The sequence below is a fragment of the Pan paniscus genome, chromosome 4, assembly GCF_029289425.2.
Source record: "Pan paniscus chromosome 4, NHGRI_mPanPan1-v2.0_pri, whole genome shotgun sequence".
NCBI classification, from domain to species: domain Eukaryota; kingdom Metazoa; phylum Chordata; class Mammalia; order Primates; family Hominidae; genus Pan; species Pan paniscus.
This window is the reverse complement of record NC_073253.2, coordinates 316,797-341,121: the sequence shown is the minus strand read 5'-3', so window position 1 is coordinate 341,121 and position 24,325 is coordinate 316,797. Positions and strand designations below refer to the sequence as shown.

The 24,325-nt window shown below is 44.9% G+C and overlaps 1 protein-coding gene across 3 annotated transcripts in view; it reads right to left on the bottom strand.

Annotated features, from left to right (window-relative positions):
* PLEKHG4B (pleckstrin homology and RhoGEF domain containing G4B) overlaps positions 1–24,325 on the bottom strand; it is a 103,419-nt gene that overhangs the window by 63,489 nt on the left and 15,605 nt on the right. For all 3 annotated transcript variants that reach the window (XR_010112090.1, XR_010112091.1, XM_063604077.1), the window contains exon 2: positions 15,490–15,687. Coding sequence is in view for 1 of the 3 variants with exons in the window: in XM_063604077.1 (XP_063460147.1) it covers positions 15,490–15,687 (198 nt within the window). In the remaining 2 variants the exon portion in view is untranslated. The remainder of the gene's footprint in view (positions 1–15,489; positions 15,688–24,325) is intronic.

Sequence of the window (24,325 nt, the reverse complement as noted above, 5' to 3'; positions counted from 1 at the left end):
TGGTGGAGTAGGAGGCACCAGCAGTCTGTCTCCCCATCTGGACAACACCTGCACTGGCAGAATCTGTCTGCCATAACTATTTTGGAACTCTGGAGTCTACCAAAAGCATGAAGGGCAAATTGTGGTTGATTGTGGTCAATTTCAGCTCTTGGCCCCGCTGGCAGCCCCACCTCCAGCCCCGCAGGCAGCTGTGCCTGTGTTCCTGGAGTGGCTTGCAAGAGCCAAAGTGGCCAAAAAACCCCAAGAAACAAAAAAGAAAACCCCTGTCATCCAAATACAGTGGATCAGTGCTGAGGACTAAGCTCTGATTTTTTAAATCTTGCCTAAATGCCTATCTGAGGGGTCTGGGGAAGTTCATGCCCTACAAACCATAAATTCTCATCATGTGGTTTTTATTTAGCCATACAGATCATGACTTTCCAATCTGACTCTGGCATAACATCATGTGACAAAGAAGAAAGTTAAAATATTTTACTGCAAAATACGTTTCTTTGCCATATTTTGAAATGGCCCTGCAAAGCTGTCCTTGGTGGGGGAAAATTTGTATCTGTAAAGACTCTCTATTAACATAGCTAGATCTTTTTCTTCCGGGCCCTCCCAGTCCTGAAGAGATTAACTAAAATCTAGTACCTTTTAAAGGTCTGAATAGGACACATTTGTCATCTATTGTCCCTAAGGGCAGCCACCATAAGATTCAAAAGAAACTTTGTCTCCACAATCTTTTATCTTTACCTGAACACTCCCTTTCTATTGACTCCAGGTCTTTAGAAGAACTCAACCAATTGTCAGCCAGAAAATGTTTAAATTCACCAAATCCCCTAGATGTCCTGCCTTTCTGGACCAAACCAATGTATTTCTTAAATTTATTTGATTGATGTCTCAATATCCCTAAAATGTATAAAACCAAGCTGTACCCTGACCACCTCAGGCACATGTTCTCAGGACCTCCTGAGGGCTGTATCAGGGGCCATAGTCACTCATGTTTGGCTCAGAATAAATCCCTTCAAACATTTTACAGAGTTTGACTCTTTTTATTAACAGTGCTCTAATCACTGTGGCTGGTGACCACAGAGGTGCAGACAAAGAGGTGCAAGTTCAATATTGTTGCACCTTTCTCACTGTTCGGCCGCCACCTACCACTGCCACTGAAGTGACTTCCAGGGGATTTAAAGAGGTGGTGCCCTTTTGCCACTCCTTTCATTTTTTTGTCTTTTCCCCTTTTGTGAGCCAGACATTAAACACTAGGACATTTTAAAAAAATGTATATAAGGAAAATTAGAAAATGACCATGTATGCTCAAAGAAAGGACCAGGCTCAGAAGGAACTGAAATGACCTTACGGTTACACCTCAGGCTGGGCCTTGGCACAGAGGCAGCCTATAATAATAATAATAATAATAATATTAATAATAATAATAATAATAACCAACAATAAGCAGAAACAATGATATAGGAGTTAAGAAGAAATTAGGCAGATAGTGAGGGAAAGAAAGTCTGTAGTAACGTTTCCTTTTAATGAAAATCAGCCCCCAAATCACTTTCTTTTCTAACAAAGAGCAGCCTTTAAAATCGAGCTGCAGACATAGACAAGCAAGCTGGAAGCTCATACAGATGAATGCTGGCAGTTGCGCCAATAAGAAAAGGCTACCTGGGACTAGGCATGTTCAAAATGGCAGCTCCGTCTTCCCTTCTTTTGCCAGCCACGTGTATAGTAAGGAGCAGGCAAGATGGCACTGGCCAAGTGGAAAGGACATTTGCATAAGATTAGGGTGGGGTGGCCAGCCTCCCCGACCCGCACACTATGTAAATGTCACACCTGGTCCAACCAATCTGTGGGCCCCATGTAAATGGGATACCACCTCCTCAAGCCTGCCTATAAAATCTGGTGCTCTCTGCCGCAGGCCAGATTTCCCTTTTGGGCACCCCTCTCTGTCTTGAGAGTAAGAGCTCTTCTCCTTTCTCTTTCTTTTGCCTATTAAACCTCCACTCCTAAACTCACTCCTCATGTGTGTCCATGTCCTTAATCTTCTTGGTGTGAGATGATGAACCCCGGGTATTTACCCCAGAAAACAGTGCTGCTTCAACAACATAAAAAGCAAACCCCAAGGGAGGGGGAAAGTCTGCTTTGCAGAGTTGTCACATAATTAGATTCAAATGTCCAATTTTCAACAAAATGTCATGAGGCCTTCAAAGAAACAGGAAAGTATGTTCCATTCAATGGAAAAAATAATTAGAAACTGTCCCTGGAAAAGACTTGATAGTAGACCTACTAGGAAAAGACTTTAAAACAACAGTCTTAAAGATGCTCAAAAAACTAAAGAAAGATGTGAAGAAAATAAAGTGATGTATGAAAAAGTGAAAATATCAACAAAGATATTAAAAATCCTAAAAAGAAGCCAAACAAATTCTGGAGCTGAAAAGTATAATAACTGAAATGAAAAATTCACTAAAGGGGTTCAAAGGTGGATTTGAGCAGGCAGAAGAAAGAAAAGTGAACAAAGCCTAAAAGACCTGTGGGATACCATCAAGCAGCCAGCATATGTAAAATGGGAGTTCCAGAAGGAGAGTAAAAAGGCATAGAATATTTGAAGAAATAATGTGTGAAAACTTCCCAAATTTGAGGAAAGACATCAATACAAACATCCAAGAAGCCTGATAAGCTCCAAGTAAGAGGAACTCAAAGAGACCCACACCAAAACACATTATAATCCAACTTTTGAATGACAAAGACAAAGAATCCTGAAAGCAGCAAGAGAGAAGTGACTCATCACATACAAGAATCCCTAATAAGATTGTCGTCATATTTTGCATCAGAATCTTGCAAGTCCAGAAGGCAGTGGGACAAAACATTCAAAATGATAAAAGAAAAAAATCCTGTTGACAAGGACTCTTATATCTAGCAAAACTATGCTTCAAAAGTGAGAGTGAAATTAAGACATTCCCAGATAAACAAAAGCTGGGGGGATTTGTTACCACTAGACCCACCCTGCAGAAACAACGGAGTCCAGCAGGGTGAACTCAAAGGACATTAGACAGTAACTTGAAGGACTATGAAGAAATAAAGATTTCAATACAGGTAAATATATGCAAATTATGAAAGCTAGTATTACTGTAACAATGGCTTGTAACTGTCTTTTGGTTTTCTACATGATTTAAGACACTAATATATTTATAAGAATTATTAGTTCATGTTTAATACTTCATACTACTAGTAATAATTAGTAATACTTCATACTAATAAAGTATAAAGATGTAATTTTCTGACATCAGCAACCAAAAGGGGTGAGACAGAGCTGTAAAGGAACAGAATTTTTTTATGTTATTAATGTTAAGCTTGTATAAATTCAAATTAGTGTTATAACTTTAGGATAATAAGTGTAATCCCCATGGTAATCAAAAGGAAAATAGCTATAGAATGTACACAAAAGGAAACAAGGAAAGAATTTAAGCCTTTTACTACAAAAAATCAACTAAACACTGAAGAAGACAGTAATGCAGGAAATGGACAAAAAAGCTATACAGCACATACATAGAAAACAAATGGACAAACGACAGGAGCCCCTGTTTATCAGTAACTACTTTAAACATAAATGTGTTACCCAATCAAGAGACAGAAACTGGCAAAATTGATTTTTTTTTAAGTCTCGCTCTGTCACTCAGGCTGGAGTTGAGTGGTGTGATCTCAGCTCACTGCAACCTCTGCCTCCTGGGTTCAAGTGATTCTCGTGCCTCAGCCTCCCAAGTAGCTGGGATTACAGTCACACACCACCACACCCAGCTAATTTTTGTATTTTTAGTAGAGACGGGGTTTCACCATGTTGGCCAGGCTGGTCTCAAACTCCTGACCTCAGGTGATCCACCCACCTTGGCCTCCCAAACTGCTGGGATTACAGGTGTGAGCCACCACACCCAGCCCGCAAAATGGATTTTTGAAAAAATCCCACATGATCCAACTATATGGTGTCCACAAAAGACTCACTTGAGATTCAAAGACATGAACAGATCCAAACTGAAAAGATGGAAAAATATATCCACACAAATAGTAACCAAGAGACAGCAGGAATGACTATACTAATATCAGATAAAATAGACATTAAATCATAAAATGTTACAAGACACCATGAAGAACCTTATATATTAAGAAAAGGTTAAATACAGCAAGAAGATATAACAATTATAGACATTTACAGACCAAATGACAGACCATCAAAATGTATGCAGCAAAAACTAACAGAATTGAAGACAGACACAGACAGCTCTACAATAATTGTTGGAGACTTCAATACCTCACTGTTTCACTGTCAATGGACAGAAGAACCAGACAGAAGATGTACTTTTAAAAATGGAGGACTTTAACAATACCATAAATCAACTCCATCTAACAGACATATGCAGAACACTCTAGCCAGCAGTGTCATTATTCTGCCTTCATGTTTGAAAGGTATTTTTGCTGGACATACACATGCTTCTCAAGTGCACACGTGAGACAACTTCCAGGGTAGAACATATGTTAGGCCACAAATTAAGTCTGGGTAAACTTAAAAAGATAGATATCATACAAATTATCTTCGCCGATCACAAAGGGATGAAGTTAGAAGTCAATAACAGAAATAAGACTGAAAAATTCACAAAATTGTGGAAATTAATCAACAATGGATCAAAAAGGAAATCACAAGAAAAATGAGAAGATGTTTGAAATGAAATGAAAACAAAAACACAACATATTACAACTTACGGGAGGCAGCAAAAGCAGTGTTAAGGGGGAAATGTATAGCTATAAATGCTTACATTTTTAAAAAGTAAAGATAGCAAATCAACAACCTAACTTTACAACTTAAGGAACTAGAAAAAGAAGAAAAAAACTAAACCCAAAGCTAGCAGATGAAAGGAAACAATAAAGATTAGAACAGAGATACATGAAAGAATAGAAAAACGAGAGACAAAATGGATGAAACCAACAATTGGTTGTTTGGAAAGATAAAAAAAGTTGACAAACCTTTAGCTAAGTGGACTGAAAAAAGAAGATTCATGTTACTAAAATCAGATTAAAGAGGGGATATTACTTACTACTGGTTCTACAGAAATAAAAAGGATTATGAAAAATTATTATTAGCTGTACATCAATAAATTGGATAATCTAGATTAATTCCTAGAGACACAAAGCCTACCAAGATTAAATCAGGAAGAAATTTAAAATGTGCATATACCTATGACTGCTAAGTAGATTGAATCAGTAATTTAAAAATCTTTTAACAAAGAAAAGCCTGGAACTCATGGTTGCATTGGTGAATTTTACCAAACATTTAAAGAAGAATACCACCCCTTCTCTAATTTTTCCAAAAAATTAAAGAGGAGGGAATACTTCCTAACTCATTCTAAGAAGCATTACCAAGATATCAGACAAAAGAAAAATATAGACCAATATCCCTTATGGACATTGTAATCTTTTCTACCCATGGATTATTTAGAAATACATAATTTCCAAGTATTTTGTGAATTCTAGTTATCTCTTTTATGTTATTGAGCTTTGGTTTAATAACACTGTAGTCAGAAAAAAAAAAACTCTGATCTCTGTCCTTAGAAAATTATTGATACTTTGAAAAAAATCATCTACAGTATGTAGTTTATTTTGTGAAGTGGTTCAATGTGACCTTCAAAAGAATGTGTATTCTGCATTTGTTGTGTGCAATGTTCTATAAATGTCAAATAGGTCAAGTTTATTATTAACGCTGTTCAGGTTTTTGATATTCTTAACGATTTTTTTTCCAATTGTTCTATGAATTGCTGAGAGGAGAGGGTAAAAAATCTACATTTACTGCTGACAATTGTTTGGTTTTATGTATTTTGAAGCTCTATTATTAGGCACTGTGTTGATAAATTGAGCCTTTTGTTGCTACAAATTGTCCCTATCTGTCTCTGGTGATACTCATTGTCTTGAAATCTTACTTATCTGATATTAATCCACCACATACTTTCTTATGCTTAGTGGTATTTTCCCATTCTTTTAGGTTCCATTTTTGTGTGTCTTTATATTTAAAGGGCATTTTGGCCAGGTGCGGTGGCTCATGTCTGTAATCCCAGCACTTTGGGAGGCCGAGGCAGGTGGATCACCTGATGTCAGGAGATCTGACCAGCCTGGCCAACATGGTGAAACCCCATCTCTACTAAAAATACAAAAAATTAGCTGGGCGTGGTGGTGGATGCCTGTAATCCCAGCTATTCGGGAGGCTGAGGCAGGAGAATTGCTTGAACCTGGGAGGCAGAGGTTGCAGGGAGCTAAGATCGCACCACCGCACTCCAGCCCAGGCGACAGTGCAAGACTCCATCTAAAAATAAATAAATAAATACATAAAAATAAAGGGCATTTTATACAACGAACGTTTAGTTGCTCTTGCCTTTTTTTGAGTCTGTCCATTTCTGCCTTTTACATGGAGTGTTTGGTTTACATTTAAAATAATTATTGGTATGGTTGAATCAAATCTATCATCTTGTTATATAATTTCTATTTGTCCAATCTATTCTTTGTTCTTTTGTTCTTCCTTTCATCCTCTATTTTTTGGATTCCATTTTATCTCTTGAATATTTAGTTGATCTCTTTGTGTTATTTTTGATCTCAAGATTACAATATGCATCTTTAACTCACTACAGCCTAACTTCAATTAATATTTTAAAATTTGAAACAATGTAATAACCTTTCAGTAGTATAATTTCATTTACTTTCCCCAACACTTTGTGCTTTTGTTGTCATATATTTTACTTTCACATTGATTAAAAACCCCATGATACACTGATCTAAGTAGTTAATAATCTTTTAAAGACATTCATATTTACTCACGTATTTAGCCTTTCTTGTACCCTTCACCTATCTAGTATCATTTCCCTTCAACCTAAAGACCACCCTTTGGCATTTCTTTTATTGCACCTCTGCTGGTCTACTCTTTTATTAACCTAAAAGTGTCATTGTTTTGCCTTCATGTTTGAAAGATATTTTTGCTGGATGTAGACATTTATTTTTGATGGATATAGAATTTTTTCTTTCAACACTTAAAAGATGTTTTTCCATTGTCTTCTGAAGCCCAGTGCTTCTGAGGAAGTCATCGGTCATTCTTACTGTTCCCTGATGCATGCAGTTTGCCTCCTTCCTCTGTCAGGTGATGATGAGCTTCCTGGATCCAGGTGTTTCTGGTTTTAAACAAATTGAAAAAAATTCTAACAATACTTCTTTATTTGTCCTGCCCTTTTCTCACTTTCCTCCCCTTCTGTGAATGCAATTATACACATTTCGACTGCTTGATAATGACACCAGTTACTGAGGTTTTATTCATTTTTTCCTCATTCTCCTTTCTCTCTGTGCTTCCATTTGGATGACTTTCTTTGGCAAGTCTTCAAATTCATGTATCCTTTCTTTGTTGTGTCCAATCTGCATTAATCCCATTCACTAAGCATTTTAATTACAGATCTTGTATTTTTTAGTTTGGAGATTTCCATTTTCTTTTTTTTTTTTTTTTTTAGACGGAGTCTCACTCTGTCACCCAGGCTGGAGTGCAGTGGCGCGATCTCTGCTCACTGCAAGCTCCGCCTCCCGGGTTCACGCCATTCTCCTGCCTCAGCCTCCCGAGTAGCTGGGACTACAGTCACCCGCCACCATGACTGGCTAATTTTTTTGTATTTTTAGTAGAGATGGGGTTTCACCGTGTTAGCCAGGATGGTCTCGATCTCCTGACCTCGTGATCCGCCTGCCTCAGCCTCCCAAAGTGGGGAGATTACAGGCGTGAGCCACCACACCTGGCCCATTTTCTTCTTTTAAAATACTTTCGAAATCTGAAACTCTCCATCTCTTCATCTACTTCATCTGCCATATTACTTATAGGTTATTTAATATATTTATTATAGTTTTTAAGAAGTCTCTGTCTGATAATTCCAACACCTGGGTGGTCTGTTTCTATTGAGAATTTTGCTGTTATTTATGAACTGATGAAATGTGGTACCTTTGCAAATCCCCAATTCTTAAATTTTATCTCAGAGATTTTGTCTAATGCAGGCATGTTTCAAGAGGAAATGTTCTTTCTTCTGTTAGGCAGTTAGGTGAGGGGCTTATCAGTGTAATGCATTTGGAAACAGAGCCAATTTGGGGCAGGGTTGTGGCTTTAATTCCTCTATGAAAGCCTTGGAATTAAAGCTACAGGAGTGCAATGAGATCTCTCTCCACCTTTCAGCCCAGCCTCAGACCTCACTGGCCACCAGGACCTTCTTATCAGATTTTAATTGGGTGGAGTTTGGTTTTAAGGTTGATTAATTTCAGCCTATCTCTAGTTTCAAATCCTTTGATGGTGAGTCCATCTCTCTCCCTCCAGGGGGAGCCTGGAATAAGAACTGAGAGATGTTGAAACCGTGGGACTGAAATTTTAAGACTGTTAGACGATGAGATTTTGAGACCATGAGACTGTAAGAGTTGGAGATTACAACTCTTTGGAACTGTATGACTATAATTTAGCTTTTGAGGCAGGGTCTTGCTATGTTGCCCAGGCCAAGTGCAGTGGTACTATCAGAGCTCACTGCAGCCTCGATCTCCCAGGCTCAAGTAATCCTCTTACCTCGGCCTCCCAAGTAGCTGGGACCACAGGCATGCACCACCCACCATGATTGGTTAAGTTTTAGAAAAATTCTTGTAGAGCTGTGCTCTCACATGTTGCCCAGGATGCTACTGAACTCCTGGGATCAAGCGATTCTCCCCCTCAGCCTTGCAAAGTGCTGGGATTACAGGCGTGATAATGCCAGTGCACCCAGCCCATGTGACTATGAGATTCTGAGATTTCTTTTTGCTTTCTAGTCCCACCCTTCCATTTCCACTTACTCAGCAAAATTCCCTATAAGAGAATTACTTGGTAGAGAAGATCCACCTGCATTCAAGGCTCCTTCAGATTCTAATCTGTCAGCCCAGAGGTTTCCTAAATTTTGCTGATTTCTCCTTGTCTCAGCAAAGAAGGTCCTTCTCTAGTGGGCTTGCTCCCCTCTCCATCCTCCTCCAGCCTCAGTGACTGGCCCCAGGCATGACAGTGGCTTCTGTTATTTACTCATTTAGGACGGCACTGTCTCTCCACAGTTTGGTCCTTTTAGGTGTCTTCCATATCCATACCTCTTGGGTGGCTTTGAAGGACGATGCAATTGTGTAGGCTTCTCCAGGGGTTTCTTATTGTTTTGGTGGTAAAGGTCTTCATGTTCCTCCACATTGTAACTGGACACATCTGTTCTTTGGCTCTAAATATTTTGACAATTTCCTTGGTGGTTTTGTCATCCTTTATTTAGCAGTACATTAACCCATTTATGCTGGAGGTTGCAAATTTTTTGTGTGTGAAAAATCAGACCTTGGCGATGACATTCAGCAGTAGGATATAAATAACTCCCACAAGCTTAGTGTTCCAATAATGCAACAGTAGACATAAATGGGTAAAAACATTTTCCAAATGTAAGGGTTTCTTGTTGTTGATTTCTAGTTTTATTGCACTGTGGCCTTTAGATATGAATTCTTTGGTATTTGTTGACACTTTACGGACAATGGTCAATCCTGGTAAGCTACATGTACACTTAAGAAGGCTGGGCATGGTGGCGCACACCTGTAATCCCAGTAGTTTGGGAGGCTGAGGCAGGAGGATCACTTAAGCCCAGGAGTTTGAGACCAGCCTGGGAAACATAGTGAAAGCCCATCTCTACAAAAAATTTTAAAAATAAAATAATTAGCCAGGTGTGGTGGCACACACCTGTAGTCCTAGCTAGTTTGGAAGCTGAGGTGGGAGGATCGCTTCAGCCCAGGAGGTCAAGGCTGCAGTGAGCCATGATCGCGCCACTGCACTCCAGCCTGGGTGACAGAGTGAGACCCTGTCTCAAAAAAAAAAAAGGAGGAGGAGGAGAAGAATGTGGGCTCTCCAATATCCTCTAATCATATATATATATATAATATATGACAACAAAAGCACAAAGTGTTGGGGAGCAAATGAAATTACACTACTGAGAGGTATTATTACCCTAGATCTGGGCAAAGTACATTGTAAACCTCTGGAAAGGATTCACCATTCTGGATGCTATTATGAACATTTAAGATTCATGAGAGGAAGTCAAAATACCAACATGAAGGGGAGTTTAGAAGAGGTTGACTCCAACCCTCATGAACTTTAAAATATTAATTGAAGTTAGGCTGTAGTGAGTTAAAGATGCATATTGTAATCTTGAGAGCAAAAATAACACAAAGAGATCATACACCCTTGAGATAAATGTTTCTAAATGGACAAGAATTTTATCAGATTTTGGTTATCTTTGGAAAGTGATCCATGTGTACTTGGGAAGGATATGGATTCTAAAGTTGCTGGGCTCAGCACTCTACGTATGCCCCATAATGGAAGAGAGTCAGTGTGTTTAATGTATATCCCAAGCAGTGTGTGGTCTGCTTACCCCGTCTGCTTTTGAGAGAGGTGAAATCTCCTACGGTAATTCTGGATTTCTCCTGGCAATTCTGTCCATTTATATTTCACACATTTTTGGACTATGTTGTTAGGGGTTCACAGATTATGTCTTCCTGGCTTTTTGTTACTAGTATTATTACTGAATGATCTTCTTTAGACCCAACAATGCACTTTGCCTTTTATGATAATTAGTTTGTTATGAACATTGCTACACCAGTAATCCTTTGAATGTTGCTGGTCTATTATTTTTTGGACTCGTGTCACAGACATTGTGCTTTTTACTTCCCATGGCTTTATTCTGTTAACTCCCTCCTCCTTTTCTGATTTCTATTTGATTGATTTCATTTATTTTATTCTAATTCCCAGCTCACTTCTGTCTCTCTTTTATGGAAATATCCTGTTTCTACATTTTTCTGATTACTTTTCCCTAAACGTTTTTTGTTCTTTTTCAGACAGTCTCACTCTGTTGCCCAGGATGGAGTGCAGTGGCACAATCTTAGCTCACTGCAACTTCTATCTCCTGGGTTCAAGAGATTCTCCTGCCTCAGCCTCCTGAGTAGCTGGGACTACAGGCACCTGCCACCACGCCCGGCTAACTTTTGTGTTTTTAGTAGAGATGGGGTTTTGCCATGTTGGCCAGGCTGGTCTGGAATTCCTGACCTCAGGTGATCCACCCTCCTCGGCCTCCCAAAGTGCTGGGATTACAGGTGTGAGCCACCACACCGGGCCCTTTTCTCTAAACTTCTCCAGACACATTTCTGGATATGTGTCTTCTCCATCACATTTCTCAAACTGTGATGAAACAAAGTGACAACTTGATAAATGATTAAGCATGTCATTTATTGGCTGAGGGATGGGAGACAGGCAACAGTAATCACTGAAGTCTTAGCTTCACATGACCATTTATCTCAATATTAATATTATTAATAATGATTTCCCAACCACATATTTTGACAACAGTGGATAAATGAATAAAAACAGAATTGAATTTATATCAACTGTTTATATTCATCTATTCATAGCAGTCAAGGTAAATGCATTTTTCTCCTGTTATAGAGATGAACAAATTTTATCATTCAAAAGCAAAAATTAATATAAAATCAAGTAGACTGTCCCTAAGTTTTCTGTTGTGCTTATTAAGTACTAGTAAATATGCATCCATATTAAAGTACCATAATTCACATGACGTTTCCAGAAGACAAGCAATTTCGTAGGTTGGGAGAGGGATGGTTTTTGATTAAAATGAGAGGAAAAAGAAACTTCACAGAAAGAAGGTGAAACAGGCAGGCCTTTGAAAGCAGCCAGGCGTTTTCAGACGCAGCGAAAGCAGTGGGGCTCCAGCAGGCACCTCTCTGTTTCTTCCCCACATCAGTCAACATCCTTGCAATGTGCAAAAGGTACATCCTCACAAAGGAAAACGTCTTCTCAACAGACCACCTCACATAAGGAATCAAATCTAGGCTGTGCCTGGCCCCTCCCCTAGCCCTGTCATTCTAACCAAAAGACATTCAACGAGTCTAATAAACCAAAGTGGCCCAGTGGTAGTTTCAAAACAACGCCCTAATTCAATTTCAGTGGAGTGCTAAGTTGTGCTGTTAAGAAAGGCTGTGCTTTTTAGGACCTAGCCAGGTGCCTTCCAGCAGCTCGCTGCAACACACCCACAACCCGGCTATCACTACAGTTTTACCCCGGCCTCAAGAACAACCTACAGCATAAATATCCCAAGAAACAGACTAAACATACAATAAATTCATTAAGCGGGACTTATCTGTATGTACAGACATATCTTGTTTTACTGTGTTCCAGCTGATTGAGCTCTGCAGATAATGCATTTTTCATGTACTGAAGATTTGTGGCAACCCTGTGTCTCTGTGTCACATTTTGGTAATTCTCACAATATTTCAAACTCCTTCATTATTATTATATCTGTTATGATGATCTATCATCAGAGTCCTTTGATGTTACTATTGTAATTGTTTTGGTGTGCCATGAACCATGCCAATATAAGACAGCAAACTTAATCAATAAACATTGTGTGTGTTCCGAAGTCTGCTCCACTGACTTGGCCATTCCTCCATCTCTCTCCCTTTCCTTGGGCCTCCCTATTCCCTAAGACACAATAATATTGAAATTAGGCTAAGTAACAACCCTGCAATGACATCTAAGCGTTCAAGTCAAAGGAAGAGTTGGACATCTCTCACGTTAAATCAAAAGCTAAAAATGATTAAGCTTTGTGAGAAAGGCATGCTGAATGCCCCAGCCAGGCCAAAAGCTAGGCCTCCTGCACCTAGAAGTCAGCTAAGCTGTAAACACTAAAGAAAAGCTACTGAAGGAAATTAAAAGTCCACTCTAAGGAACACACAAATGATATGAAACAGAAACAGCCTTATTGCTGATATGGAGAAAGTCTTTGTGGTCTGGATAGAAGAGCAAACCCTAGATACAACATTCCCTTAAGCCAAAGCCTAACCCAGATGAAGCCCCTAACTTTCTTCAGTTCTATGAAGGCTGAGAGAGGTGAGGAAGCTGCAGAAGAAAAGCTTGAAGCTAACAGAGGTGAGTTCATGAGGTTTAAGGAAAGAAGCCATCTCCTTAACATAAAAATGCAAGGTGAAGCAGCAGGTGCTGATGGAGAAGCTGCAGCAAGTAATCCAGAAGATCTGGCTAAGACCATTGATGAAGGTGGCTGTGCTTAACAACAGATTTTCAATGTAGACAAAACAGCCTTCTATTGGAAGAAAATGCTGTCTAGGACTTTCCTAGCTAGAGAGGCAAAGTCAATGCCTGCCTTCAAAGTTTCAAAGGACAGGCTGACTCTCTTGTTAGGAGCTGGTGCAGCTGGGGACTTTCAGTTGAAGCTGATGCTTATGGACCATTCTGAACCTCCCAGGGCCCCTAAGAATCATGCTCAGTCTACTTGGCCTTGCTCTATAAATAGAACAACAAAGCCTGGATGACAGCACGTCTGTTTACAGCATGGTTTACTCGATATTTTAAGCCCACTGTTGAGACCCACTGCTCAGAAAAAAAGATTCCTTTCAAAATATTACTGCTCACCAACAGTACATGTGGTCACCCAAGAGCTCTGATGAAGATGTACAAGCAGATAAATGTTTCCATCTGTGGTAACACAAAATCCATTCTGCAGCCTATGGCTCAAGAGTAATTTTGACTTTCAAGTCTTTTTAAGAAATACATTTTGTAAGACTATAGCTGCCATAGAGAGTGATTCCTCTGATGGATCTCGGCAAAGCACATTGTAAACCTCTGGAAAGGATTCACCATTCTGGATGCTATTATGAATATTTAAGATTCATGAGAGGAGGTCAAAATATCAACATGAAGGGGAGTTTAGAAGAGGTTGATTCCAACCCTCATGGATGACATTCAGGGGTTCAAGCCTCCCATGGAGGAAGGAACTGCAGATGTGGGGAAAATACCAAGAGAACTAGGATTAGAAGTGGAGCCTGAAGATGTAACTGAACTGCTGCAATCTCAGGATAAAACTTGAATGGATGAGGAATTGCTTCTTATGGATGAGCAAAGAACATGGTTTATTAAGATGGAATCTGTTGCGAGGCTGGGGTGGGTGGATCACCTGAGGTCAGGAGTTTAAGACCAGCCTGGCCAAAATGGTGAAACCCACCTCTACTAAAAACACAAAAATCAGCCAGGCATGGTGGTGGGTGCCTGTAATCCCAGCTACTCAGGAGGCTGAGGCAGGAGAATTGCTTGAACCCGGGTGGCGGAGGTCGCAGTGAGCTGAGATTGCACCACTGTACTCCAGCCTGGGTGACAGAGCAAGACTCCATCTCAAAAAAACAAACAAACACCAAAAGATGGAATCTGCTCCTGATGAAGATGCTGTGAACACTGTTGAAATGACAACAAAGGATTTAGAGTATTCCATAAACTTAGTTGATAAACAGAAGGATGTGAGAGGATCGACTCCAATTCTGAAAGAAGTTCTATGGTGGGTAAAATGCTGTCAAACAGTATTGTCTGTTGGAGTAATCGTTCATAAAAGGAAGAGTCAATGTGGAAAACTTCATTGTGGTCTCATTTTAAGAAGCTGCCACAGCCACCCCAGCCTTCCGCAACCACTTCCATGATCAGTCAGCAGCCATCAACATTAAGGCAAGACCTTCCACCAATAAAGAGATTATGACTCACCAAAGGCTCAGATAATCATTAGCATTTTTAATCAATATTTTAAAATTAAGGTATGTATGCTGTTTTTAGACCTAATGCTACTGCACACTTAGACTATAGTGTAAACATAACTTGTATATGCGCTGGGAAACCAAAAACTTCGTGTGTCTGGCATTAGCGTGGTATCAGCCTTACTTTGCTGGTCTGGAACTGAGACCACAATCCCTTCCAGGTGGGCCTGCACAGTGACTGCTGCAGTGACCTAGCTCCGAGGTGCTCACTACAATCCCTTCCAGGTGGGCCTGCATCGTGACTGCTGCAGTGACTTAGCTCTGGGTGCTCACTACAATCCCTTCCACGTGGGCCTGCACAGTGACTGCTCCAGTGACCTAGCTCTGAGGTGCTCACTACAATCCTTTCCAGGTGGGCCTGCATCGTGACTGCTGCACTGACTTAGCTCTGAGGTTCTCACTACTACCCCTTCCAGGTGGGCCTTCATTGTTACTGCTGCAGTAACTTAGCTCTGAAGTGCTCAGTACAGTCCCTTCCAGGTGGGCCGGCATTGTGACTGCTGTAGTAACTTAGTTCTGAGATGCCTGCTCTGAAGAATGACTTATTTACTTCCTTCAAAGAGTGCAGTGCAAGTTTATTGGGGGTGGGGGACAAAGAGGGCTCCACACTCCTGGGAAGCCTGAGAAACCCTTGTTGCTGGGACATGCAGCCTTGTTTGACCCTTCATTTGGGATGAGGGTGGGAGGAGCCAGAAGCCAAAGGAAAGAACTGAGCCAGTGCCCTGATGGGCCCAATTCCTGCCCTGCCCAGGGAAAGGGCAGGTTCCTCCAGGTTGGCCATGGTCTCAGAGCTACAGGGGAGGTACTCACACAGGCTTCCTGCTGCAGGTGCTGCAGGGCCTTCTTGGCTGGGAGGAGGAAGCTGGTGAGGCAGTGCAGCCCGTCCCCACCGTGGCACCTCTCGGCCACGCTGAACAGCTGCCAGAGCACCGTGGCTGCCGTGGCTTCAAACGGTGGGTACAAGGCAGAGAGCGTCCTCTGGATACAGGCATCAAGAGATTCCAGATCCTGAAGTGAAAGAGAGAATTCAGAAACTTTAGGGACATAACTCAAGACAGGTGCACACCACAGTCCAAGGCTGGCACTGAAGGATCCACACAGAAGTCCCTTGTCCTGTGTCTGGCATGATGTGAGTTAACTGAGAAAGACAAAATGTGCAGGCGAATCCATGGTGCAGGGCGAGCTCCTGGTGGTTCTCCTTGTGCTGTCACACAGCAGAGGGGCAGGTGCATTAGGCAGACCCGTGGCCCTGTCCTGGGGCAGGGGCTCTATAAATGTGGGCTGCCATTCCTATAACACTCACACTGAGGCACAACCAAGCCTAGATTTAGGGTAAGTTTCATCCCCTGCACCTGAACAGCACAGGGTCTTTGGGGTGGGGCTGTGAGTCCTGCAGGAGCTGCTCCTCCCGGCTCTCCTGGGTTTGTACAGGGAGGAGGGGACAACCACTTGTGGGGAGGACAGAGCTGGCCCACGCGCCACTTTGTTCTCAGAAAACAAGCTCATCCACAGCAAATACATTTTAATTGTGTCGATGATTTTGTTTTCATTTAAACAGTACTGATGGTGAAAACCTTAGGGTGCCCTCCTCAAGGTTGCTGAATTGTGCCCATTTGGCACCCTAAAAACAGGATCATTGGCCACTGATTTCTGCTTGGTATTTTGGTGCAACATGCTTTTATGAAGAGGCAATGATTCTTGTTTAAAAATTTGTAATGCTGTTTTTAGAGTAACAATCCCTGAGGAAATACCACAAGGCTCACGTGTGTAGAAAAGAACTGCAAGGCAGTGAAAGCCAAAGAAGCTAAAAATTGTGAAGTCAGTTTTTCTAATGGCACAACAGTTACATGAGAAACACCTCTGAATAGCTAATCACACAGATAATTTCCTAAGGAAATTGAAAATAAAACAGGGACTCCTCTGGCCTGCAGTGGAAGAAGGGTCTGTCTTGTCAGCTGGGCCTGTGACTGGAGGTACCTGTAGCAGAGCTCAGCTTCTGGAAACCGCGTGACTCAGGGAAGCTCAGGGCTGGGTTCCTGAGTCCTGTGTCCTACAGTAGAGCCTCCTGCCGGCCCTGCCACCCCATGGGTCAGCTCCCTTCCCTGCACACACTGGCTCGTTCTCACCCACCCGACAGGGCCACTCACTTGTTGACAGGAATGATCTAAATACAGTCTGAGTTCATGCAGAAATGCTATGTGATCTAATTTCCAAAAACTCAAATCACACCTGAGCCACACAGCAAACACATAGTCCATGAGAATGAGTGGGCCCGTCTCAGGCCAGGGTCACACAGTCCATGAGAATGAGTGGGCCTGTCTCAGGCCAGGGACAGAATCACCCACATCGGGCACCAGGATGGCTGTGCTTTGGGATTTGGGGCAAATGCTCAATTGACACAGGAGAAATGGGCAGGAAGGAAGAGGAACATGATCTAGGAGAGGCATCTCGAATGGCCTGTTCTGCAGGAGCTGAAATACCGACACTGGGCCATCCCCGGAAGAGGCCTGTTCTGCAGGAGATGAAATGCCGACACTGGGCCATCCCTGGGAGAGGCCTGTTCTGCAGGAGCTCAAATGCCAACACTGGACCATCCCCAGGAGAGATGTGTTCTACAGGAGATGAAATGCCGACACTGGGCCATCCCCGGGAGAGGCCTGTTCCGCAGGAGATGAAATGCCAACACTGGGCCATCCCCGGGAGAGGCCTGTTCTGCAGGAGCTGAAATGCCAACACTGGGCCATCCCCGGAAGAGACGTATTCTGCAGGAGATGAAATGTCGACACTGGGCCGTCCCCAGGAGAGGCGTCCTCCTACTTCTCTGATTCCCAAATCCAGGCCCATTCCTCCCCCACCCTCAAGTCCAGATGTGGTCAGCAGCCCAGAGCTCTGTCCAGGGCCACCTTCTCCAGGGCCACCGTCTCAACCACCCGACATAAGGAAGGAGATGGCTGGTGCACTGCGCTGTCAAGCCCTGGCCCTACCTCTGCCTGATTCCATGGTGACTGGGGCAGGCCTCATGCTCCACTCAGTGGGTCCCACCTGCACCACCTCCCCAGGATGGCTCCCACTGGGGCCACTCAGGGCCTGGGCCAGGCCAGAACTGCCCCAGGGAAGCTGCCTGCAGACCGAGAATCGGGTAGGTTGAGGTGCTGAGTAACCCAAGTGAGCTATGAACCAGGTTTATTCACAGCAGCCTTCGATTGCTCCTGAGTCCTGTGTCCTTTGAGGGCGGAGTGTGTGCTGTCTCCTGGCCTGATGTGTTTGCAGCACCCCGATTCTGGGGAGCACCTTTGGGGGTGCCACTAGGTGACTGCTTGTGATGAGGGAGCTGCAGTGTGTGTGCAGGACTCTGAAGGAGTGTAAGCCTGGCCAGTCGCAGTGTATGGACAGAGGAACCCCTGCCAGCTGTGTCCAGGCCTCGGGGCCAGGAGAGGGAGCAGACACAGAGCAGGGGACCTGCAAGCACAGGTCCACCAGCTCAGCCCAATTTCTTGTCTTTGTAGAACTCAGGATTCTTGTTTCTGCCAAATGTACAAACATGTGCTGACTTCAAACCCGAGGGCCTTTCAGTTTACGAGATCATGAGCCTCACTGAGGGACAGACGGTGCGGGTGTGTGCACATGTGATGCAGATTGTGTGGATGTGTGCACGTTTGTTGCACAGTGGCCGGTGTGTGCACACGTGTTGCATTTTGTATGTGTGCACGTGTGTTGCAGATTGTGTGGGTGCGTGCACGTGTGTTGCAGATTGTGTGGATGTGTGCACGTGTGTTGCAGAGTGGCCAGTGTGTGCACACGTGTTGCAGATTGTGTGGATGTGTGCGCGTGTGTTGCAGATTGTGTAGGTGCGTGCACGTGTGTTGCAGATTGTGTGGATGTGTGCACGTGTGTTGCAGAGTGGCCGGTGTGTGCACATGTGTTGCAGATTGTGTGGATGTGTGCGCGTGTGTTGCAGATTGTGTGGGTGTGTGCACGTGTGTTGCAGATTGTGTGGATGTGTGCATGTATGTTGCAGAGTGGCCAGTGTGTGCACGTGTTGCAGACTGTGGGTGCGTGCACGTGTGTTGCAGATTATGTGGGTGTGTGCATGTGTGTTGCAGATTGTGTGGATGTGTGCATGTGTGTTGCAGAGTGGCCAGTGTGTGCCATGTGTTGCCGATAGTATGGATGTGTGCATGTGTGTTGCAGAGTGGCCAGTGTGTGCACGTGTTGCAGACTGTGTGGATGTGTGCACGTGTGTTGCAGACTGTGTGGGTGCGTGCACGTGTGTTGCAGATTGTGTGTGTGTGCATGTGTGTTGCAGATTGTGTGGGTGTGTGCACGTGTCTTGCAGACTGGGTGTGTGCACGTGTTACAGATTTTGTGGGTGTGTGCATGTGTGTTGCAGAGCAACCGGTGTGTGCACGTGTGTTGCAGATTGTGTGGGTGTGTGCACGTGTGTTGCAGATTGTGTGGATGTGTGCATGTGTGTTGCAGAGCAACCAGTGTGTGCACGTGTGCTGCAGAGCAGCTGGTACAGTTCCGGTGCCTGCCAGTCCCTTGGCACTTCGCTGAGCTTTGCCCTGAACTCTGTGCAATCACTTAGCCAATGGGGCGGTGGCGGTAGAGCAGGAATGGAAGACGGTGTCCGAAAACCCATTTTAAAGCTTCACTCTTCAATGAAGGATTTATTTTCCCAATTAACTTTAAAATTTTATTGAAACGAGGGTAACATTTTAAAGTTAAGATGCTTGTTTCTTACCCTATCTGCACTCCCTGGCTTGCAGCTCCACGCCCACAGGGGACACAGCCCAGCTCAGCCCAGCTTCTGTGTCACCCGTGGGTTAGCATGTCCCTCTGGCACCAACACATGGTGATACCCACAATGCTGTAGCCCAGGGTGTGGCACCTGGAGGGGGGTATGGGAGGTACTTTTAATTCACTGCTGTGGCCTTTGCCTCTGGCCGGATTGTTTTTTTTTTTTTTTTTGGAGACAGAGTCTTGCCCTGTCACCCAGGCTGGAGTGCAGTGGTGTGATCTAGGCTCACTGCAACCTCCGCCTCCCGGGTTCAAGTGATTCTCCTCTCTCAGCCTTCCGAGTAGCTGGGACTACAGGTGTGTACCACCACTAACCGCGCCTGGCTAATTTTGCTATTTTCAGTAGAGATGGGGTTTCACCATGTTGGCCAGGCTGGTCTCAAACTCCTGACCTCCTGATCTCCCCGCAAAAAGCAGGACATCCGTGGGCAGCAGACGCCCGTGGCTCCTTCAAGCAGGGCCCTGGGGACAGCGGGGGCACCCACACTGCCCCTGCTCTGCCCCAGTTCCCATCAATGGCCACTTTCTTAGCACAGCAGGGTGGTGAATGAGAAGGCCAGGGTGAAACCCACACCCCCAGGAGGCTTGCTGTGGGTTGCCACCTGGTCACAGCCACTGAGGCCCATCAGGACCCAGTGATGGCTCCTGGCGTCTGGCCCAGGTACCCATGCGCATCTCTGGTTTCCTGTCTGTGCAGTCAGAAACCACCATTGAATCAAAACCTGTCTAGGAAGCCTGGTCCCAAACAGGGCTTGGTGTGCAGGTCGGTCTGTCTACACCCAGCCATCTGCACCCAGTCTGTCTACACCAGCCCTGCTTTCCACTCAGGCTTCTGTGTATTTTGGATTCTTGACCCTCTCCGCTGGAGATGCTGAAGACGCTTCTAAGGCTAAAAGTTCCGTTGGCCCAAAGTTGGTACAACAGGGTGCCAGGAAGGAAGGATGGCAAGGGGGAAGGAAGGGAGCGTGCCTTGCCTCTCTGGGTTTCTGTTCTACGTTCTTTGAAGAGTTCAGCAATCACCAAAAGCCACATCATCCCTGGTTCCTAATGCACTGACTTTATCACCTGAGTAGATTTAGAAAGATTCCCAGGTCCTGGTGAAAAGCTTCACCCAGCAAATGTCTTACTCCCCTGAAATGGTTTTCCGATTCCCATAACCAACCCAATCCACAAGGGAAGCCCATTGGAGACGCAGGGCCTGGTGGCAGGGGATGGCTGAGTGCTCCAGAGTCTGGGGTCAAGCTGGTAGTCTCTGTTTCGAGGCCTCTTCCCTTCTAATTCCCTGAGCCTATGTGGTTACTGTGCCAGAAAGGTGCTGCTCCACTCCACCACACTCTAATTCCTATATCCCTGAAGCCCAGGTATACAAACCTGGCACACCTGGACCCAAGCTGGTGCCCCAGCCCCACCCGGATCACTGCATTGGGAGCTACTGGGCCAGGTGGTGATGCTAGCTGCTCTCTGATGAGCCCCACCGAGGTCCAGCCAGAGCTCCTGGCCACACCAGGGCAAGTGCAGAGAAACCCTTGGCTCAGTTCCCCTCCTCACTGACACATGCCTACCAAGCCCCGGCCCAGGGCAACCCCCGTCCTCCAGGGACTCACAGTTCAGGGTGAGGCCAGACCCAGGGCGGGGATGGGCAGGTGGGATACCAGAGTGAGCCCTCAGCAGCGCCCTGAGTCTAGGCCAGCTTCCCGGAAGAAGGGGCATCTGAGCAGGGCCTGAGGGTAAGAAGGTCTCGCTGCATGAGCAGATGGGTAAGGGAGCACCCAAGACTCTCCCAGGTGAACCTTCAGGCCTGGCAGCCCCTTCTTCCTCCTAGGAAGGCCAGGGCTGTCCAGGCTTGCTGGAGGCCTCAGGGGCAACGTCGTGCAACTTACAATGGCAGGACAGGGTGGAGCCAGGGCCTGGGTGCCCAGGATGGGGCCCAGAGCAGAGGAGAGCAGTGGATCCCAGAAGGGCCAAGCATGGGGTCTCTGGGGTCCAGGGTCCCTGACAGCAAACATCAAGTAGGCCCTGTCCAGTGAGCCCCAGGGGCTGTGCCTGATGGGTACATGTGCCCGCCTCAGCAGGGCTGGCACCTCCTCCAGCAGGCAGAGATGGGCAGGACCTGGAGCAGCTTTACAGTTGGCTGAGCATTAATAATGAGCCATTATGCCTAACCCTAAAGCCCGAGAGAGGTGGGTCTACATCCACAAGTCCTGCTGGGGCGGCCCCTGAAGCTGCACATTCCAGCCTCTTCCCATGTCTGCACTGAGCAGGCCTTGCCGGGAAAAGAATCGGATAAGAACTGCATCCTGCATATGAGTCTCCACATGTGGGCACACATACAGTACCTAGACACCTGCTGGCGTGCACACACACGTACATACACGAGAACTGTGCCCTGCACCTCATCTCTCACCACACGCACGTGCACACACACACACAGAAGCTGCACGTGGCACCTCGATATCCCTGTGGGCACAAACGTGCACACACACACAGGAGCTACATGTGGCACCTCGGTATCCCTGTGGACACAAACATGCACACACACACACACTCCAGGAGCTGCACGCGGCACCTCAATATCCCTGTAGACACAAACATGCACATACACACAGAAGCTGTACGTGGCACCTCAGTCTCCCTGTGGGCACACACGTGCACACAGAACTCAGAAACTGCAGCTACACTCCTCCTGTCCCTGCCTGTGCAGCCACCCTGGGCTCCGGCTCTCACGTCAACACCTACATCTGCTCTCAGCCCTCACCCTGCTGCAGGGGGAGCCACTCGTAAATCCAGCGATGCATGGAGCTTGCAGAGTGGGGTCCTGACAAAAACCTCTAACTTAAATTTGTTTCAGGTTTTGAAATGTGAGCACGCTGTGGATAATTACAAAGTGCAGTTCTACATGTTCATTAAATCGGCCACCAAGTACTGTTGGCAGATTTTTCTGCCAAACTAAGAACAAAATACCTTGAAATAAATAAATATGCAAGTATTTTAATATAACTCTGCATTTAGGAAGGTAATTTCTATCATGAAATCTAAACAGTAAAATTTTAATCTGAGGACTGGAACCTTCTTCTGCAAAACAAAGGGCTGGATGGGGGAGCTGTCAGGCCCCTGGAGACAGACCCCAACCTGCCCAGATGCCTTTCCTGGAGCAGCAGTACTCGTGCTTTCCTCAAGGAACTGAAAATAACTAGGAGGAGAACCACAATATGCTATGCCCAGTTCTTTCACACTCAAAACAAGGGTCCTCAGAATTTTTACAGTGGTGAAGGCCCTCAACAAAAAGTGTGCAAGACTGATGTTAACCACAATCGGTCCTGAGCTGGGTTCTTTATGCTGAATATGACCTTAGCTGGAAGTAAGGGTTTGTTCATTCCAAACTATGGCTAGGCAGAAAAGATTACGCCAATCTAAAAGAAAATTTCCTATAGTCTTAATTGTACCAAATCTAACTTTTCTACCACTGCGTCCAATTAGGGAAATTGCTGCCTTCCATCAATACCTGGTCCCACGACAGAGCAGGACAGAGAGGCAGCAGGTGCGTGCTCGGCTCATGGGCCCCCCCAGCTTCTACAGCTGCCGTATGTTACAGTTCTGCAGGAGAGCAGTTGACAACAACCATTCTTTCCTGCTTACATCGTCTTGAAAACCATTAGGTAGAAAAAAAAAGTCCTCAAAATGTGTCGGCTTAATTAGATGTACAGCTTCTCAGGTCTCAAAGGGAAAAATGCATTCTTGTTCCTCCAAGGGTCTGCTGGCTTTGCTGCTAGCAGCACGGCTGAATGAAACCAGAATAAACCAACTTCAAACGAAAAGCGAATTCCCTTTTGTCTGAGGCCAGCTGCTTTGCCAGGTCTGTCTGGGATCCTGTTTTAAACAGTACACCTGGCCTCCCCAAACCACTGCCATGCATGTTTCCAAAGAGAAATAACTAATTCTGGATGATACCATTGACAAGATGATTGAAACTAATTTTTCTAAATTGTAGATCTGACAGCAGATTCCACGTAAATCATCAATATGGTTTCTTTCAAACACCTTCAGATTCCATTTAACAATATAAATAGGAGTAGGTACAAAAGTGGTAAGTGGAGCTATACTGTGTATTTGCATAACTGGATTTGAAATTTCACCTAACACCCTTCCAAAGCAGCTTCTGAGCAGGGCCCCCAGCCACAGCTGTGAATCCACAGCCATGACGGGAATCAGCCTCATGGAGAAGTCTTCAAGACAGGAGCATGAGAACCCAGAACAGCCCTCACCCACTGTGGAGTGTTTCTCCACCTTCAGGATGGGAACATGAGAACCAGAACAGCCCTCACCCACTGTGCACTGTTTCTCCACCTTCAGGATGGGAACACCAGAACCCAGAACAGCCCTCACCCGCTGTGGAGTGTTTTTCCACCTTCAGGACGGGAACACCAGAACCCAGAACAGCCCTCACCCGCTGTGGAGTGTTTTTCCACCTTCAGGACGGGAACACCAGAACCCAGAACAGCCCTCACCGACTGTGCAGTGTTTCTCCACCTTCAGGACGGGAACACCAGAACCCAGAACAGCCCTCACCCACTGTGCACTGTTCTTCCACCTTCAGGACGGGAACACGAGAACCCAGAACACCCCTCACCCACTGTGGAGTGTTTCTCCACCTTTAGGACGGGAACACCAGAACCAGAACAGCCCTCACCCACTGTGGAGTGTTTCTCCACCTTCAGGATGGGAACACCAGAACCAGAACAGCCCTCACCCACTGTGGAGTGTTTCTCCACCTTCAGGATGGGAACACCAGAACCAGAACAGCCCTCACCCACTGTGGAGTGTTTCTCCACCTTCAGGATGGGAACAC